Source organism: Mustelus asterias, chromosome 1, assembly GCF_964213995.1.
Source record: "Mustelus asterias chromosome 1, sMusAst1.hap1.1, whole genome shotgun sequence".
Classification (NCBI taxonomy): Eukaryota; Metazoa; Chordata; class Chondrichthyes; order Carcharhiniformes; family Triakidae; genus Mustelus; species Mustelus asterias.
Window position 1 is genome coordinate 84534152 of NC_135801.1, and position 21071 is coordinate 84555222.

The following is a 21071-nucleotide window of genomic DNA, read 5'->3' on the forward strand; positions in this document are numbered from 1 at the left end:
CAGCGCGCCCATACGCCTTTTTTTGGCGCCGGTCTATTGGGCGGGGCTTAGCGCTGTTGGAGCGGCTGGAGCTGTTGGAACAGACCGCAGGCAGCGCGCCCGGGCGCGAAAGGCAAAGCAGCACAGACAGCAGAGAGGATGAAAGGAATTCCGTTTGGAGGATAATGTCCAAATCACAGGAACTAAAAACCTGACAGTCCAAAATCTGGGATTATATTACAGGACAGGGATGGGGGGATATACATTTTGAAATATTATCCCAGATTTGTTGGAGTTCCTGTGATTGTTTGGACATTATCCCCCAAAGGGAATTAATTCCTTTCATCCTCTCTGCTGTCTGTGCTGCTTTGCCTTTCCGGGGGGGGGGGGGGGGGGGGGGGGGGAATGGAGAAGGGGAGTGACGTGTCTGCCCCTGGAGGCGGGATCCCTCCTTCGATCCCTCCTCCAGTGGGGAGGAGGGATCTGCCGCAGACTAGCAGCGCCCTCCCCACCCCCAGGGGCAGACACGTCACTCCCCTTCTCCATCCCCCCCATATCTCCATCTGCCATGAATCCGGTGCAGATCGCGTTTTAGGCCCAACGCCCGAAAACGGGCGTGAAATTTTGGTAAAATCGGGCCCTTGGTATCACCACCAGCAGGAACCAAGCCTCCCCCAGTACACAGTGGAAAACAGTACCGCTGCAGGGAAGTCCATTGTCAACTTGTCGGACTACACATTTCAACCAGACGAAATCGAAGTTCTCAGCCGAGGGCTCAATTTCTGCCCTACCACCAAAATGGACCGTATCAGTCTTGCAGCGGACACAGAGGAATTCATCAGGTGAATGAGGCTTCGGGAATTCTTCCACAAACCCCAAGAGGCCAACAGCAAACCCAATGAGACAGCCAATGAACCAGAACAGCCGACAAAAAGATCCGTGGTGCAGCAACCGAAGAGGAAAGAGTCGAATTGGACTCCTCCGGAAGGCCGCTGCCCTCGACTCAACATGTATGGCCAAGCCGTCAGGAGGTGCGTCAATGCTAGATTCATCAGCTGCACTCACGAGACAGCCCCGAACGTCACCCAAGCACAACGCAATGCCATCCGCGCTCTTAAGACCAACTGCAACATTGTCATTAAACCAGCAGACAAAGGAGGGGGCATTGTCATACTGAACAGAACGGATTACTGCAAAGAAGTGTACCGACAACTGAACAATGAGGAACACTACAGACAGTTACCTGCAGATCCGACCAAAGAACACACTCATCAACTCAACAGACTGATCAAGCCTTTGATCCGGACCTTCAGAGCACCCTCCGTGCCCTCATCCCATGTACTCACCGCATTGGAGATCTCTACTGCCTCCTGAAGATACACAAAGCTAACACACCCGGCCATTCCATCGTATCAGGCAATGGGACCCTGTGTGAGAACCTCTCCGGCTACGTCGAGGGCATCCTGAAACCCATCATACAAGGAACCCCCAGCTTCTGTCGTGATACTATGGACTTCTTACAGAAACTCAGCACCCATGGAGCAGTTGAACCAGGAACACTCCTCGTCACAATGGGGGTCTCTGCACTCTACACCAGCATCCCCCACGACAACAGCATTGTTGCAACTGCCTCAGTACTCAATGCCGACAACTACTAATCTCCAGACTCAATTCTACAACTCATCCTCTTCTTCTTGGACCACAGCGTCTTCACCTTCAACAACCAGTTCTTCATCAAGACACATGGAGCAGCCATGTGGACCAAATTCGCACCTCAATATGCCAGCACCTTCAGGCACAGGTTAGAACAAGATGCCTTCACTGCACAGGACCTTCAACCGACACTATACACTAGATATATCGATGGCATTTTCTTCCTTTGGACTTCAGCGAACAATCACTGAAACAACTATATGATGATATCAACAAGTTCCATCCCACCATCAGACTCATCATGGACTGCTCTCCGGAATCGGTTGCATTCTTGGACACACGCATCTACATCAAGGACGGTCACCTCAGCACTTCACTGTACCACAAGCCCACGGATAACCTCACAATGCTCCACTTCTCCAGCTTCCACCCTAAACATGTTAAAGAAGCCATCCCCTACGGACAAGCCCTCCGTATACACAGGATCTGCTCAGATGAGGAGGATTGCAACAGATACCTACAGACGCTGAAAGATGCCCTTGTAAGAACAGGATATGGCGTTTGACTCATCGATCGACAGTTCCGACACGCCACAGCGAAAAACCGCACCGACCTCCTCAGAAGACAAACATAGGACACGGCGGACAAAGTACCCTTCATCATCCAGTACTTCCCCAGAGCGGAGAAGCACAACATCTACTCTGGAGCCTTCAGCATATCATCAATGAAGACGAACATCTCGCCAAGGCCATCCCCACACCCCCACTACTTGCCTTCAAATAACCGCGCAACCTCAAACAGACCATTGTCTGCAGTAAAATACACAGCCTTCAGGAGAACAGTGAGCATGACACCACACAACTCTGCCACAGCAACCTCTGTGAGATGTGTCGTATCATCGACATGGATGCCATCATCTCACGTGAGAACACCATCCACCAGGTACACGGTACATACTCTTGCGACTTGACCAATGTTGTCTGCCTGATACGCTGCAGGAAAGGATGTCCCGAGGCATGGTGCATTGGCGAGACCATGCAGACGCTATGACAACGGATGAATGGACACTGCTCAACAATCACCAGGCAGGAGTGTTCCCTTCCTGTCGGGGAACACTTCAGCAGTCAAGGGCATTCAGCCTCTGATCTTCGGGTAAGCATTCTCCAAGGCAACCTTCAAGACACACGACAACGCAGAATCACTGAGCAGAGACTGATAGCCAAGTTCTGCACACATGAGGACGGCCTCAACTGGGATCTTGGGTTCATGTCACAATATCTGTAACCCCCACGACTTGCCTGGGCTTGCATAATCTCACTAACTGTCCTGGCTTGAGACAATTTACACCTCTTTAACCTGTACTTAACCCTCTCTCCACTCACATTGTCTGTACCTTTAAGATTTGATTACCTGTAAAGACTTGCATTCCAACCATTATCTTGTAAATTGAGTCTGTGTTTCTTTATGCCCTGTTTGTGAACCTAATCCTTCACTCACCTGATGAAGGGGCAGCGCTCCAGAAGCTCGTGCTAGCAAATAAACCTGTTGGACTTTAACCTGATGTTGTGAGACTTCTTACTGTGCCTACCCCAGTCCAACGCCGGCATCTCCACATCATAAGACCATAAGACATATGAGCAGAATTAGGCCACTCGGCCCATCGAGTCTGCTCCGGCATTCAATCATGGCTGATATTTTTTTCATCCCTATTCTCCTGCCTTTTCCCCATAACCCCTGATCCTCTTATTAATCAAGAACCTATCTATCTCTGTCTTAAAGACACTCAATGACCTGGCCTCCACAGCCTTCTGTGGCAAAGAGTTCCACAGATTCACCACTCTCTGGCTGAATAAATTCCTCCTCATCTCTGTTTTAAAGGATCGTCCCTTTAGCCTGAGGTTGTGCCCTCTGGTTCAAGTTTTTCCTACTAGTGGAAACATCCTCTCCACATTCACTCTATCCAGGCCTCGCAGTATCCTGTAAGTTTCAATAAGATCCCCCCTCATCCTTCTAAACGGCAATGAGTACAGACCCAGAGTCCTCAACCGTTCCTCATATGACAAGCTCTTCATTCCAGGGATCATTCTTGTGAACCTCCTCTGGGCCCTTTTCAAGGCCAGCACATTCTTCCTTAGATACAGGGCCCAGAACTGCTCACAATACTCCAAATGGGATCTGGCCAGAGCCTTATACAGCTTCAGAAGTATATCCCTGTTCTTGTATTCTAGCCCTCTCGACATAGAATTTTTATAGAAACCCTACAGTGTAGGAGGAGGCCATTCGGCCCATCGAGTCTGCACCAACCACAATCCCACCCAGGCCCTACCCCCACATATTTACCCGCTAATCCCTTTAACCTACGCATCTTAGGATTCTAAGGGGCAATTTTTAACCTGGCCAATCAACCTAACCTGCACATCTTTGGACTGTGGGAGGAAACCGGAGCAACCGGAGGAAACCCACGCAGACATGAGGAGAATGTGCAAACTCCACACAGACAGTGACTCGAGCCGGGAATCGAACTCGGGACCCTGGAGCTGTGAAGCAGCAGTGCTAACCACTGCGCTACCGTGCCGCCGTCATGAATGCTAACATTGCATTTGCCTTCCTAATTGCTGACTGAACGTGCACGTTAACCTTAGTCCTGAACAAGGACTCCGTAGTCCCTTTGTGTTTCTGATTTCCTAAGCATTACCCCATTTAGAAAATAGTCTATGCCTCCATTCCTCCTTCCAAAGTGCATAACCTCTCACTTTTCCACATTGTATTCCATCTGCCACTTCTTTGCCCACTCTCTATCCTGTCCAAGTCCTTCTGAACCGCGCCCCCCCCCCCCCCCCCCCCGCTTCCTTAATACTACCTGTCCCTCTACATATCTTTGTATCATCGGCAAACTTAGCAACAGTGCCTTCAATTCCTTCTTCCAAATTGTTAATGTATATTGTGAAAAGTTGTGGTCCCAGCATCGACCTCTGAAGCACACCACTAGTCACCGGCTGCCATCCTGAAAAAGACCCTTTTATCCCCACTCTCTGCCTTCTGTCTGTCAGCCAACCCTCTATCCATGCCAGGATCTTACCCTTAACACCATGGGCTCTTAACTTATTTAACAGTCTCCTATGCGGCACCTTGTCAAAGGCCTTCTGGAAATCTAAATAAATCACGTCCACTGGTTCTCCATTATCTATCTTCCTTGTTACCTCCTCAAAGAACTCTAACAGATTTGTCAGACATGACCTCCCCTTGACGAAGCCGTGCTGACTCCGTTCTATTTTATCATGCACTTCCAAGTACTCTGCGATCTCATCTTTAATAATGGATTCTATCTAATATCTTGCCAATGACCGAAATCAGGCTAACCGGCCTATAATTTCCCGTCTGCTGCCTCCCTCCTTTCTTAAGCAGCGGTGTTACATTAGCTACTTTCCAGTCCACTGGGACCCTCCCTGCCTCCAGTGATTCCTGAAAGATCACCACCAATGCTTCCACAATTTCCTCAGCTATCTCTTTTAGAACTCTGGGGTGTAGTCCATCCGGTCCAGGTGATTTATCCACCTTCAGACCTTTCAGTTTCCCCAGAACCTTCTGTGCCCCCTGATTCTCCTGGCGCTCTGGCATCCCACTGGTGTCTTACACCATGAAGACTGATGCAAAGTAACTATTCAGTTCCTCTGCCATTTCTTTGTTTCCTATTATTTCTCCAGCCGCATTTTCCAGTGATCCAATGTCTATTTTTGCCTCTCTCTTACCTTTTATATACTGAAAAAAACTCTTCCTATCTTCTTTTATATTACTAGCTAGCTTACACTCACTTTTCATCTTTTCCCCCCTTAGTTGTCCTCTGCTCGCTTTTAAAGGTTTCCCAATCCTCTGGCTTCCCACTAATCCTCGCCACTTTGTATGTTTTTTCTTTTGCTTATATGCTGTCCTTGACTTCCTTCTTCAGCCATGGATGCCTCATCCTCCCCTTAGCATGTTTCCTCCAATTTCTGTTGTGCCTCCTGAATAACACGCAAAGCTCCTGCCATTGCTGTTCCACTGTCTTCCCTGCTAGGCTCCCTTGCCAATCAACTCTGGCCAGCTCCTCCCTTATGTCTTTGTAGTTACCTTTATTTAATTGTAATACTGTTACATCTGATTCCAGCTTCTCCCTCTCAAACTGCAGGGTAAATTCTATCATATTGTGATCACCACTCCCTAAGGGTTTCTTCACCTTAATTTCCCTAATCAAGTCTGCTTCATTACACATCACCAAATCCAGAACGGCCTGTTCCCTGGTAGGTTCTGTCACAAGCTGCTTCAAAAAAACATCTCTCAGACATTCCACAAATTCCTTTTCTTGGGATCCACTACCTCCCTGATTTTCCCAGTCCACCTGCATATTGAAGTCCCCCATGATTATTGTAATACTGTCTTCTTTAGATGCCTTTTCTATCTCCTGATTTATTTTCTGCCCCACATTCTGACTATTGCTAGGGGACCTGTACATAATCCCATCAGGGTCTTTTTACCTTAGCGATTCCTCAACTATACCCACAGAGATTCTATACCTTCTGATCCTATATCGCTTCTTGCTATCGATTTAATTTCATTCCTTACTAACAATGCAACACTGCCCCCTTTGCCCATCTGTCTATCCTTTCGATAGACAAACATCCTTGGATATTTAGATCCCAGCCCTGATGCCCTTGCAGCCATGTATCTGTGATGCCTACAACATCGTACCGGCCAATTTCAATGTGCACAATGTTCCGTATACTGCGCGCATTTAGATACAACAGCCTCAGTCCTATATTGACCACCTCCCTTCTCATGCTTGTCACCCTTTTTGCTCTGCCTGAGGTTAGATTCCTGCCACCTTCTATACTCTGTTTTATTACGTGGACTGGAAACTTTACTAACCTCTCATGAGCCCTCGGCTCCTTTAATTACTTGAAAGTCTTCATCATTAACCTACACTTCTACCCTCTCCTTTAACTTTGGTTTTCTAATTCTCCATACAATTGAACCCTCCCCCCCTACTATTTAGTTTAAAGCCCTATCTATGGCACTAGTTATATGATTTACCAGGACTCTGGTCCCAGCACGATTCGGATGAAGACCGTCCCATCGGGACAGGTCCCCTCTTCCCCAGTACTGTTGCCAATGTCCCATGAATTCAACCCATTCCTCCCACACCAATCTTTGAGCCACGCATTTACCTCCTTAATCTTATTGACCCTGTGCCAATTAGCTCATGGCTCAGGCAGTAATCCAGAGATTATTACCTTTTTGGTTCTGCTTTTTAATTTGGCTCCTAGCTGTTCATACTCCCTTAGCAGAACCTTTGTTCCTGTTCTACCTATGTCATTGGTATCTACGTGGACCATGACAACGGAATCTTTACCCTCCCACTCAAAGTTCCTCTGCAGTCCAGATGAGATATCCTGAACCCGAGCACCAGGCAGGCAACACAACCTTTGGGATTTTCGATCCTGGTCACGGAGAACAGTGCCAATGCCCCTAACTATACTATCCCCAATTACGACTACATTTCTTTTTCTCCCCCCCCCAACTTGAACGGCTGCCTGTACCACGGTGCCGTGTTTGCTCATTCTCCTTGCAGTACTCATTCCCATCCACACAGGGAGCAAGAATCTCGAACCTGTTGGACAAGTTCAGGGACTGAGGCTCCTGCAACCCTACCTCCTGGATCCCTCTACCTGCCTCATACATTGTTAAGCCACATGTGTCTGGAATTCGCTGCCTGGTTTGGTGTTGGAGGTAGAAATCCTCAAGATCTGCACCTAAAATGCTGTAACCTGCAAGGCTACAGGCCAGGTGCTGGAAGGTGGGATTAGATTGGACAGCTAGTCTTTTTATTCTTCATTTTTGGCTGGTGCAGACATGATGGGCTGAATTATTCAGGCCTCTTTGTGTGCTGTAACTTTTCTAAGGTTCTATAGTTCTTTGAATAAGGAAGTGACTTCTGAATTCCCTATTTGATTGCTTGTTGACTATCTTGTATTGATGGCCTTTAATTAAGCTGCGCTGACACCAATAGTAGAAAATGATGTAAAACGTAAATTTATAACACAAAAAATGTAAATAATTACTTTAAAATCTTCTTTCTCTCTGGTTTGTGTTGAATCTAGGCAAAAGACCTGTAAGTTACATCCTCCTTTCATAAGGTATAGTAGATCTTCCTCTATTCAATGCACCCCTGCTTTTCCCATTAGCCTATACACATTTATGTACACTATTTGCTGCTGGGATGAAAATTCACTGACATTTTTCTTTTAAAGTAATGCAGCTGACAAGCCACCAGCAAGCTGTGTTTTTGGCCTAGTCATGAATGTGACAGCGTCTCTAGGTAGGAATGAAACCTTATGATATGTTTGGCATTCGTTCTGCTGTGCAACTCCCATTTGTATCAGTCTCCTTTTATTTTAATAATTGTACCCTCTTTAAAATTTCTAACATTTTTCTTCAGAAGGAAAGAAGTGACAGAAAGTTGGCTTTGGTTAAGTTTATTGTAAAGTGGCCTAACAATGTATGAGGTCTGTTCTGTGCTATATCGCTCATTTCAAAAGCTGTATTTATAAATAGGCAACAGCATGACCTTTTAAGTAACTTCAGAGGCAATAGTTACAAAATAGACTGAGACCACCTATATGTTGGCAGAGAGTTATTTGGTGCATTTCCTGTGCAAGATGTGGAGATGCCGGCGTTGGACTGGGGTGGGCACAGTAAGAAGTCTCACAACACCAGGTTAAAGTCCAACAGGTTTATTTGGAATCATGAGCTTTCGGAGCTCTGCTCCTTCATTAGGTCAGTGGAGAGATAGGTTCACAAACACGGCATATATAGGCAAAGACACAATTGCAAGATAGTTCCAGATCGAACTGGGCAAATTCCGAGATTGAAAGCCAAAATTCATGTTGATCCATAAAGTCAGACCTATGGCTTATTGCATGAGAAGGTGGAGACCGAACTAAGACAATTAGAAGATTTGGGCATCATAAAGCCTGTGTAATTTGTGGAGTGGGCAGCTCCCATTGTGCCAGTATTCAAACCAGATAAGGTCAGATGAATATGCAGAGTAAACAGTAAACTGGGCAGCGAAATTAATTAGGTACCCAATACCTGAAATAGAGGACTTGTATGCAAGTTTGGCTGGGGGTCTAACATACACCAAGCTTAAAATGAGTCATGAATAGCAGCAGTTGGAAATGGATGATTCTTCCAGGGAATTCATCATTATTAACACACATACGGGCCTGTACCAGTACACCAGATTGCCACTTGGAGTCTTGTCTGCTTGTGTAATTTTTCAACGCACAATGGAGAGCCTATTGCAAGATTTGCCTAAAGTGGTTGTTTACTTGGATGATATGCTAATCACAGGAACCATTCTGATTTGATTTGATTTATTATTGTCACATTTATTAGCATACAGTGAAAAGTATTGTTTCTTGTGCACTATACAGACAAAGCATACCGTACATAGAGAAGGAAAGGAGTGCAGAACGTAGTGTTACAGTCATAACTAGGGTGTAGAGAAAGATCAACTTAATGTGAGGTAGGTCCATTCAAAAGTCTAATGGCAGAAGCTGTTCTTGAGTCAGTTGGCACATGTCCTCAGACTTTTGTATCTTTTTCCTGATGGAAGAAGGTGAAAAATAGTATGTCCAGGGTGCGTGGGGTCCTTAATTATGCTGGCTGCTTTTTGGAGGCAGCGGGAAGTGTGGACGGAGTCAATAGATGGGAGGCTGTTTTGAGTGATGGACTGGGCTTCATCCATGATCCTTTGTAGTATCTTGCATTCTTGGACGGAGCAGGTGCCATACCAAGCTGTGATTCAACCAGAAAGGATGCTTTCTATGGTGCATCTATAAAAGCTGGTGAGAATTGTAGCAGACATGCCAAATTGCTTTAGTCATCTGAGAAAGTAGAGGCGTTGGTGGGCTTTCTTAATTATAGTGTTGGCATAGAGGGACCAGGACACCTAAATTGTTGGTGATCTGGGCACCTAAAAACCTGAAGCTCCTCAACCATTTCTACTTTGTCCCCATTGATATAGATAGGGAATGTCTTCCGCTACACTTCATGAAGTCGATGACTATCTCCTTTGTTTTGTCGACATTGAGGGAGAAATTATTGTCGTCGCATCAGTTCACCAAACTCTCTGTCTCTTTCCTGTACTCCGTCTCATCATTGTTTGAGATCCGACCCATTCCGGTGGTGTCATCAGCAAACTTGAAAATCAAGTTGGAGGGAGATTTGGCCTCACAGTCATAGCTGTATAAGGAGTATACTAGGGGGCTGAAGCCTTGTGAGACACCAGTGTTGAGGATGATCGTGGAGGAGGTGTTGCTGCCTACCCTTACTGACTGCGGTCTGTGGGTTAGGAAGTTCAGGATCGAGTCGCAGAGGGAGGAGCCGAGCCCCAGGCCATGGAGTTTGAAGATGAGTTTCGTAGGAATAATGGTATTGAAGGCTGAGCTGTAGTCAATAAATAGGAGTCTAGCATAGGTGTCTGTTATCTAGGTGTTCCAGGGTTGAGTGCAGGGTTAGGGATATGGTGTCTGCTGTGGACCTGTTGTGGCGGTAGGCAAGCTGTAGTAGATACAGGCAATCTGGGAGGCTGGAATTGATGCATGCCATGACTAACCTTTCAAAGCACTTCATAATGATGGATGTCAGAGCCACCGAAAGATAGTTATTAAGGCACGCTGCCTGGCTTTCCTTTGGTACTGGGATGATGGCTGTCTTCTTGAAGCAGATAGGGACCTCAAATTATTGTAATGAGAGGTTGAAAATGTCTGCGAATACCCCCGCCAGCTGGTCTGCGCAGGGTCTGAGTGTTCATCTGGGTACCCCATCTGGGCCAGTTGCTTTCCTTGGGTGAGGAGTACATAACCAACCTGAAAGAGGTTTCAAAAAGGTTCTAAAAAGCTGGAGTAAGGCTCAAGGGAGAGAAGTGTACTTTTCAGGTGAGTGAGATGAATTATGTGGGCGTTAGAATGGATGCGCAAGGATTGAATCCAACGGTAGATAAAATTAGGACCATGAAAGAAGCACCAGCCCCAAAGAATACATCCAAGCTAATATCCTTCCTTGGAATGGTAAATTATCATTGGAGATTCCTTCCAAACTTGTCTACAATTTTGACACCTCTACATGCATTATTAAAAACACCAAAGATTCAGTTGGAGCCAGGGAGGAGAGAGTAGACCTGTACATACATTATGTCGGACTTTAATCTTGTATATGTTGCATTAGTTTGATAAATTTTTGTTGTTGGAGCTAGATTAAGTTGCCTCTAAATTACTACACTGGCAACGAGGAAAAAGTACACTTGTTAGGAGATCGCAGTGCGCAGTTAAAGGGGGAGGAAAGTGATAATCAAAGGAATAGACGCCTTTAAGATGATAGCATGTTATTGTGGAGGGCTTGTGTTATAGTGCCATCCCAGGGGTGGTGGCTTTTACTACAGGATGCGTATCTTGCACAAAGTAGGATCAAGCCATTAGCCCAAAGCTATGTCTGGTGCCCTGGTATCGACAGAGCTTGAAAGAATGGACAGCCGGTGCCCAAGTTGTCAAACCCAGCATTCATTGCCGCCACGAGCAAATATGCATCCGTGGGACTGGCCACACCGGCCAGTCACGTTTTGCACATAGACTTTGCTGGACTGTTCATAGGACATATGTTCCTCGTCTTGGTTCTTGCACATTCAGAATGGGTAGATATTCAGCTAATGAAGTCTACAATGGCCACAGCCGTTATCGACAGCTTGCAGCAGATTTTTGCCATTCATGGCATCCCTGAGGTCTTAATGTCTGACAATGACACAGTATTTACAGCTGAGGAGTTCTGCCCATTTGTCAAGCCAAATGGGATACACCTCCTTCGTTCAGCCCCTTACTAACCAGCCTCGAAAGGCTTAGCAGAGCAAGCCATACAAACATTTAAAGCTTCCATGAAAAAGCAAGCTGAGAGACCCTGACTTTACGTTTGACTGGTTTCTTGTAATCGTATAATACCAGGCCAAACACTACTACTGGGGTTACGCCAGCTGAATTATTAAGGGGATGATGCCTGTGATCCCACTTTGTTGGGGAGGGTGGAGGCTAGGCAAGCCTTGCAGAAAGAACACCACAATTCAAAATAAAAGGGACAGAACGTCTGAGGTCGATGACTGGGTCGATGACCTAGTCATGGCGAGAAGCTTTGGCAGTGGTCCAGCCTGAGTGTCAGGAAGAATTGTAGAGAGAACGGGACCAGTTTCATACATGTTGCAGTACAAGGTCACTGTATGCAAAAACATGTGGATCATTTGAGGAAGAGAACTGGATCTGATCTAGAGAACCAACTGGTGTGCCCTGCTGTGGAACCAGGTATACCTGTGTCCATTGTGGAACCAAGGCAGCCTCAGGCTTCTGCAGCCGAGGAGGAAGAAACCACCATTGAAAGCATCAACTCTGAGCTGATGAGTTTGCCTTTTTCTACTGCCGGACTGAATTATTGTTTGCTGAGGGACCTTGTATTGAATTGTGGCCTCCAAGAAGAGTCCGGAAGTCTCCAGACCAATGGACTTTGTGAATGGACTTTGCTTTGGTGTCCCTAATGTGATATTGTGTCTGTGGGACTATGTATAATGTTTCTCTTTTGTCTTTGCTCATAGATGGATTCAAGAGATGGGAGGGGGGGGGGGGGGGGGGGGGCGGTGGAGAGGTGTGTGGTAACATGGCCAATTTAAGGGGTGATCCTATGCAGACACATGATCGGGCCAGACCCTATGGAACAGCCACTATTGCACCTATTGGGAGCGAAGGCGCACGTCCTGGGATGTGGAGAACCTTCAGTTGGAGCCAGGGAGGAAAAGAGAGTCGACCTGGGTATATGTTCTGTCAGACCTTTTATCTTGTATAAATTCGTTTAATAAATTCTTTGTTGCTGGAGCCACATCAAATCGCCTCCAAGTTACTAAAGTACTGGAAGCAGCAAAAAGAAGCCTTTGGACATGTGAAACCATCCCTATAGTCAACTTGTCTTAGTCCACTTCAAGCCTACTGCAGAAATCATACTCACTCGTGATGTATCTCCTTATGGAATTGGAGCTGTGCTGTCACATAAAATGAATGACGGGTCAGAAAGGCCCATTGGTTATGCTTCATGGACCCTAACTGATGTGGAGAAGGCATACTCATAGATCAAGAAATGGGGTTTGGCCATCATCTTCTGGATAAAAAATTCCACCAATATGTTCATGGGTGACATTTTACTGTAATCACTGATCATAAACATTTATTAGGGCCGTTTAGAAAAGATAAGGCAAGGTACAGTATACTGGGAGATCGGTGCATGCGCGCTGGCCCCCTCAACACTCTGATGCCGGCCTTTCAGGTGGGATTAGGCTGCGCCGCGCTCCCCCCCACCAGTGTAAAATCCCCTGATGGCTTCTTTGGGGCACAGAGTGCTGTAACCCCCATATTCCAGCCCATTGGGCACTTAGTTGTTTGGGGCGAAAATCACACCTCACATGTTTTGGTGCCTGGCTTCTCGGGTTGCACTAAACTTTGAAGGAGATTAAACATTTTCCTGCCCCATCACTCTGGAAAGTGGGCACCCTAGTTCTTCAGCTAATTTGCCTGTGCAAAATAGTTAAAACATTCAGTATAGGAACTCCATTGCTCCACATTTTCATCAAAGGTCCCACGACGCTGAAAACTCCTGCCATTGTCTTTACTAATGGAGGTTCCCCATATGTGCACTTTGCAACGTGTTTCCACCAGCTACCTGACTTTTTTTTAAAATAAGGCAACCACCTGAGCTTCAGACTTTTTAAACTCACTGAGCTCTATAACTGCTCAATGGAGAGTTGTTACTCACGACCAGCTCGCCCATTGGGTTTCAGGAGTATGTGCAAAAGGTTCATTTTCTACTTTTCCTTCCTGGACCTTTCTTGGCAAATTCTTTTGTCCCGGGTGGTTGGCAAATGCCATTCGATGCCCTTGTCGCCAGTTTTTATGTTGTATATTGGAGATATGCTGTACTCGGGACACAGAGAGTTAAAATAACAGAGCTCTATTCACAGAGATGTGTTCACTTACATGGCTGCTTCTTCTCTGACAGTTTCCTACACTAGTGACCTATGATGTCACTTCTGATGGATACATAAATACATGAATACAACAAATGCTCAGTGTAGAATCAATACAAATACATAGCAAAGAATTTTAGTCATTGCTTTCAAACTGCTCTTTTGTATACAATAACACTATATGCAGCTCTGTTTAAAAATACATACAGCAATAATTTAATGTGACAATTAGTGGTCACTTTCTAGTGTAGTAATGAACAGTTTTCTAATTTGTACGCATGATTATTCAATTATATTTTATTCAAAAAGTTTACAGAGTTCAGAATAACTTGCTGTCTCTTTGCTAACAGGTAGCACAGAAATGAGCAGATGTTTGTTCTTATCACTGAAACCATTTTATCACACTTCTGTTTGTCACTCTTTCCTCCCGGCAACAGTGCTTTTTATTGCTATCCTCCGTTATTCGCAGCTTAAGCCACTACTGAAAAAACCATGGCTGAATATTCTGGGGGTGGTAGCACAAAGCTTCGCATCTCTTGGAATGACTCTAGTGGCCAATTTTCAGGTATAATGTCAAATTTGATTATCATTAATATACTGTCTTTCACTGAATAACGCCTGTTGCAGTAAAGCGTTTCACAGTACAAACCATATATGTGTGTGCGTGTGTGTGCGCGTGTGTGCGTGTGTGCGTGTGTGTGCGTGTGCGTGTGCGTGTAAGGCACATCTCGGACTTGGTGATTACCCCATATGGAGGAGTTCTAGAAATTTACTATGTCATTCAAGGAAATGTAGTTTGAACAGGGTGGCACGGTGGCACTGCGGTTAGCATTGCTGCCTCACAGCGCCACGGACCAATTTTGATTCTAGCCTTGACTATCTGTGGAGTTTGTACGTTCTCCTCGTGTCTACGTGGATTTCCTCTGGGTGCTCTGGTTTCTTCTCACAGTTCAGAGATGTGCAGGTTGGGTGGATTAGTCATGGTATAAACACGGGGTCACAGGGATAGGGCAGGGGGAGAGTGGGCCTGGGTAAGATGCTCCGTTCAAAGAGTCGGTGCAAACTTGATGGGCCGAATGGCTTCCTTCTGCACTGTAGGAATTCTATGGATCTATGCTCAGCAACTTAAGTGAACTACATGAGACCATGCACTTATGTCACCTAGTAGACAGATACATGTGTTGCCCATATTGTTGGAGGGTGACCCTCCACATGTTGTGGCAAATGGGCTCAAAGGTTATGGGGAGAAAGAGGATTAGGCTATTGAGTTGGATGATCAGCCATGATTGTGATGAATGGTGGAGCAGGCTCGACCGGCCGATTGGCCTCCTCCTTCTCCTATCTTCTATGTTTCTAAGGGAGTTATTAAAATCAAAAAAAAAGGAAGAAAAATTAATTAGAAAAGGGGGTAAAGTGTCATATTTGAAATTTCACTCCTTCAGTGGTCTGTTGTACATTTGCTGGGAGATTGGGAGAAAGCCTGGAGCAAGAGTGGGAAAGGCTATTCCTGTAGGATTTCCACTGATCTTCCTCCAAAGTAATCTCAACTGATCAGGGAGGCCCAGCATCCTGCTGTCATTAGCTTATCAAACTAATCGGCAGAAAACGTATGTCTGCAATTTTCAAGAGTCCCGTGAAATCCAGGTTCTTTGTCTTTGGCACCTCAAACAGACAGTTTTTTTCATTTCTATTTCTTTGACTCCTATAAATCAATGGAGATGAAGCTGGCCATTCTTCTCATTATAGCTACTCCTTCTAAAAAGAAGTGAATCCAGATACTTTTGGGGGCCCCTCGTTCTCCCTCTTTGTGAGCCTCTCCCCCCACCCCCCCAAGCATGATGCCATGTCCCGCCCACCAGTGAGGGCCTGGGCCTCGCCCTCATCTGCCCAGCCCTCCTCAGCCCTTGTCTTGCAATCGAGTCACCCCTGCTGCAGCTGCTCCCTTTGACAACCGAAGCGTGCTGGTGGCTCACTGGCTGCTGGCTATCTGGCCTGGCCTCTGCTGATGTGGAGATGCCGGCGTTGGACTGGGGTAAACACAGTAAGAAGTTTAACAACACCAGGTTAAAGTCCAACAGGTTTATTTGGTAGCAAATGCCTCTGCTCTCAGTCCTGACCTCTGATCAAGTCACTCCCGCTGCTGCCTGAAAAAACTGCCTGCCTGGCCCTCATACCTCCCGATTGCTCAGTGTTCAACTCTCGCTCAGGTGGTCAGGCCTCGGGCCTCGACGACCGTGTGTGCTCCTGGATAGCTGCCTGGCTGCTGTTGCTGGCTTTACCTGGCCTGTTCTGGCCTCTGCCCTCAAGCCCGGGCGGCAGCCTTGCCCTCACCAATCCGGGTACAGCCCAGCCCAACCCTCTCACTCTCAGCCCTGGCCTCTGGTCAAGTTACCCACTACTCCCCACCGGTGCCTTCCAGGCTCTGATTGGTGTCCCCACAGCCACCTCTTAGTATGGCCTCCCCCCACTGGACGGGACCTCCTGCTGTAACGCTGTGTGTTTCATTGTAAGCCTACCTCTGAGTGAACCTCAGATGAGTATCATCCAAATAAATCTTAAATGACTCCTTGGTTTCTTTTTGCTTCTTCTACCTTATTTGGGCATCTTTTTAAATATTGATAAAAGCAAATTACTGTGGATGCTGGAATCTGAAACAAAAACCAAAAATGCTGGAAAATCTCAGGAGGTCTGACAGCATCTGTGGAATACCTGACTCGAAACGTTGGCTCTATTCTCTCTGCACAGATGCTGTCAGAATTGCAGAGATTTTCCAGCATTTTCTGTATTTAAATTCTGACGATAAAATGTTTTGAAGATTTCCACACTGGCAGCAAGTAGGTTTGTTTGCAAAGAGTAAGAACAGTGTTAGCAAACTCTGACTGTAGTCGATCAGGAAGCATTATTTTCAGGCACAGTTCTGTCCAGTAAGTAGCTGTGACTTAATAGCTTTTAAGCTTAAACATCTGTAACAATTGAGCATCTAACATGAGGATCTTGAACAAAAATAAATCTGAATGCTCTCAAGGTTAGTCCCAATTTACTTGGTGGTGCATTTCACTCAGAAGTAAGGAAGTTTATATGACCATTTTCATTAAATAATGGCCGGAATTTTACCGGAACGCCAGCCCCGATTCCGAGGGCGGGCAAGGCTTGTAGAACGGCATTCTCCATTGGCCTTGGATGGGATTGTACGAACCTTGGCCGGACGTGCCGGTAAAATTCCACCCAATATCTTTAATCTTACCATAGACTTTACTAGTCTCTGCATTGATGACATTGTACTTGCAGCAATTGAAGTGTGTTTTGCGTTTAAATAATAACTTGATTTTTGATGTTCCCAGCTCTCTAATGACGCAATTACACATAATACTGGCACAGTTTTGATCCTTGGTTTTGGAGCTTTAGTCTGCTGGGTCCAGGTTATTCTGACTTTCCAGACAAATATAAACAATGAAGGACTTAAAGCTGGACTATTCCGTGGATTGCTCGCAACTGCAGTATCTCTAATCATCATCCTGTGTATCTTTTGGCCCATGTGAATGTTGAGTAGAAATTGGAATAATGAATCAGAGCAATCAAACTGTTTATTGTTGAAGGTTCCCTGGCCGCCTGACACTCTGAATCATAGAACTTTTCTGGGTGAGTTTGATTAGATGCCAGATAGCTGGTTCAATAGGTAAATGCTCTGCATGCTGTGGCCATTTATAATCGTCCAGAACAGGGTGATCCAAGTTTTGGTCTGATGAGTATGCAGAGTTAGTTAGTGATACCTGAGAGGAGAATATGAGTTTTACAGCTGTCTTCAATATCCTTTCTTTGCACGTGCTGCCTGATCAGATATTCATTTCCAGCATTTGTTTTAAATGTAAAGATCTTTCAATTTTTCTTTCACACTCTTTCCAGTTCAGTTGTATTTTGTACCCTTGTACAGGGCCACTGCCAACTTTGTCTGCATACAATTTGTAATGAATACAGACTTTTAAATTTGTATGTGGTTAGATTTGAACCTGATTATTAGGGATGATAGTCCATAATTTTAGAAACATGGAAATTCAGCCTCTCAAGCCTCCTCCACCATTCAACATGATATTAGCTGATCCTGTATCTCAACACCGAGGGTTCCTGCCCTCGCCCCATACCCCTTGATGCCTATACTATCTATTCCTTTCTTAGATATAATCAGTGACTTTGTCTCGACAGCCTCCTGTGGTAGAGAATTCCACAGGTTTACCACCCTCTTGAGTGAAGAAATTTCCCCTCCTCTCAGGCTTACTCTGTATCCGGAAACTGTGACACCTTGTTCTAGTCCTCCCAGCCAGAGGAAACAATAAGGTAAAAGCAAAATACTGCAGATGCTGGAATCTGAAACAAATGCTGAAAAATCTCAGCAGATCTAACAGCATCTGTGGAGAGAGGATAGAACTCTATTCTGTCAGAGATGCTGTCAGACCTGCTGAGATTTTCCAGCATTTTCTGATTTTGTTTCAGAGGAAGTAAGATCCCTGCATCGAGTCTGTCCAGCCCTGTCAGAATTTAATATGTTTCAATGAGATCCCCTCTCGTTCTTTTAAATTCCAGTGAATGCAGGCTTATTAGACTCAAATTCCCTCATACGACAACCCTGCCACCCCAGGAATCAGTTTGGTGAACCTTCACTGCACTTCCTCTATGGCAAATATATCCTTTCTTGGGTAAGGAGACCAAAACTGCACACAATGGGCCCGATTTTACCAAAGCTTCGCGCCCGAATCGCGGTAAAGTCGAGCGTCGGGCCTAAAACGCGATCCGCACCAGAGTTTTTGCAAATCGCGCCTTTACCGACAGCCGATTTTGGTGCGGTTCCGATGTGCGCCCGAATCGACCAGCGCGACGATTTAAATGTATTTGCATGCATTTAAATCGACTTAATGAAGCTCCCGCCAAACTCTACCGCCGATTTCCACTCTACCACCGTGCGGCCCAATTCGCATCCGTGCATTAAGCGACCTGTTGTATAAAAGTCCGATTTGGACTTTTATTCAGCAGGGGAATCGCCGAGGCTCACCCTTCGCGGATCCCCCCCCCCCCCCCCGCTAATCACCCCGGCAGACTCCCCCCCCCCCCCCCCCCCCCCCCCCGACCCCGGGATCGGACCCCTTTGGGAGGCAGGCGCCCCCGGCAGAGCACACCCCTAACTATATCGGTCGTGGTCTCCCTCCACCATCCTTCCCGCTCACCTTCAGTCCTTTGACAGCCTGCAGCACGTTGCTCGAAACTGACCGAGCTGAAGGGACCGGGCTTCACACAGGTCCGCTGGTGTCTGCCAGAGGGGGGGGTGGGAGATGAGGAGAGGGGCAGGCCCAGTTGGAACTCTGGTGGGGGGGATGAGGAGGGGGGGATGAGGAGGGGGGAGATGAGGAGAGGGGCGGGCCCACATCGCCCTCTTGGGGGGTGGGAGTAGGGGAGGGGGTGCGACTTATCATCCCCTGAAGGCGGGGGGGAGAGGGAGTGTGATGTATCATCCCATGTTGGGGGGAGAGGGGGTGTGATGTATCATCCCCTGGGGGGGGAGAGGGGGTGTGATGTATCATCCCCTGGCGGGGGGGGGGAGAGGGGGTGTGATGTATCTTCCCATGGGGGGGGGGGGCAGAGAGGGGGTGTGATTCTCATCTTGTGGTCGGGGGGGTTCCGCTGTGTCTGCGGCCAGAGGATGAGAGTCACACCCCTTCTCCCCCCGCCCCCATGGGATGATACATCACACCCCCTCCCCTCCACCCCTCCCCGCCCACCCCCCCCTCCCGACCAGAGGATGAACGACAGAGAGGCTCTCTCCGCTCTCTGCTTTTTTTTTCGCGCCCGGGCGTGTTCTGTCAGATTGTTTCCGAGCTGCGCATGCGCAGTTTGGAGCTCCTATCGTTCCGGCGGCGCTAAGCCCCGCCCACTGGACCGGCACTGGAAAAAAGCATACGGGCGCGCTGGAGCGCGGCCTCCAGGCTCTGATCTATTTGGCGCCCGCACCTGGCACTTAGTCTCGAACTGGTAAAATCGGGCCCCATGGGTGTGAGGTCACGCTGGTCAAAATCCGGAGACTTGGAAAGCGCGATTTGTGCTGGTGAGTTTCCGAGTTCCGATCTTCCAGCCCCCTCGCCAGCTGAGTCGCGTGAAACATGCCACGTCCTCTTCTGGATAGCACTTGACATTTATTTATTAGTGTCACAAGTAGGCTTGCATTAACACGGCAATGAAGTTACTGTGAAAATCCCCTAGTGGCCACACTCCGGCACCTGTTTGGGTACACTGAGGGAGAACTTAGCATGACCAATGCACCTAACCAGCACATCTTTCAGACTATGGGAGGAAAGCGGAGCACCCGAAGGAAACTCGTGCAGACTCTGCACAGACAGTGACACAAGCCGGGAATCGAACCTGAGTTCGTGGTACTGTGAGGCAGCAGTACTAATCACTGTGCCACCATGCCACCCACTTGCACTGACCAGGGCTGCCAGGGATGGCGACCCTGCTGGAAGGCCATCTCCTGGAGCACGGTAGAGTGTGTCCCATCACTACTCCACTCATCCAGCATTCTGATGAGGGCCCCCTCTGAGAAGCGAGGTGCAGACTTATTGGCTGCCATCCCCTGCAGCTGTTGTGTAACAAGTGCTGGGGAGCCATTTATATTGAGCTCTCCAGTGCTTGGAGCAGTTAAGTTGTAAGTTGTTGAGGGATGGGCGAATCAGATGGAACACGCCGCAAGTGCGACATAATATAACTAATGAGGTATAAGATTCGGCCTGCAAATGCGCCGTAGGTGGGGAAAACTCTGTTTTTCATGCCGGAACCAACTCTGCCATTTTTTGGTAAGCTTTCACCCAATACTCCAACTGTGGTCTCATCCACGACCCTGTACAACTGCAGTAAGATATTCCTGCTCCTGTACTCAAATCCTCTTATTTTTGTGATGTTGCATGTTCACAAATTAACGCTATTGGTCTGTTTTTGTTTCTCATTTTAAAATTAATAATTTATGCCAAACGCAATGCTTTAAAATTATTTGCTGAATTCCTTAACTATATTGTAAATAGATTTTTTTCAGGTGGCTCATCATGAAGTTTTTCAAGGAGCAAGAAGCCAATGGCTGTTGGCCATGGTTTTAAACCTCTTCATAGCAACATTTTCCATTGAATTTCGACTTTCTGAATTTACGATCCGCTGTGGTGATGGCCGAAATCCAATTTCCTCGACCATCATCGCTGAGCACCACTCTGATTACTTCCAATGAAAAGTAATAATGACACTCATTTCAACAGTCCAGAATATTAATGGATATATTCTTAACTTTTACTTTGAACATTAAATTGAATATTTTAAAACT

General features: G+C 46.7%; 2 protein-coding genes across 2 annotated transcripts in view; one reads left to right on the top strand and one right to left on the bottom strand.

Moving 5' to 3' along the window:
• Positions 1 to 10522: 10522 nt before the first annotated feature.
• enoph1 (enolase-phosphatase 1) overlaps positions 10523 to 21071 on the bottom strand; it is a 29032-nt gene continuing 18483 nt past the window's right edge. The window contains exon 7 of the transcript XR_013498191.1: positions 10523 to 10538. The gene's annotated coding sequence lies outside the window, so the exon portion shown is untranslated. The remainder of the gene's footprint in view (positions 10539 to 21071) is intronic.
• On the top strand, positions 13914 to 20978 carry LOC144501349 (transmembrane protein 150C-like). Its single transcript, XM_078224992.1, has 3 exons — positions 13914 to 14285; positions 17062 to 17239; positions 20782 to 20978. The coding sequence occupies exons 1-3, from the start codon at positions 14082 to 14084 to the stop codon at positions 20976 to 20978; spliced, it is 579 nt and encodes a 192-aa protein (XP_078081118.1). The 5' UTR covers positions 13914 to 14081.

Excerpts from the sequence above, each read along its gene's own strand:
- LOC144501349 (XM_078224992.1), top strand. The coding sequence starts at position 14,082 with ATGAGCAGATGTTTGTTCTTATCACTGAAACCATTTTATCACACTTCT. Across the intron at positions 14,286-17,061 it reads CTCTAGTGGCCAATTTTCAG|CTCTCTAATGACGCAATTAC; the intron begins GTATAATGTCAA and ends TGATGTTCCCAG. Across the intron at positions 17,240-20,781 it reads ATCTCTAATCATCATCCTGT|ATTTTTTTCAGGTGGCTCAT; the intron begins GTATCTTTTGGC and ends TATTGTAAATAG.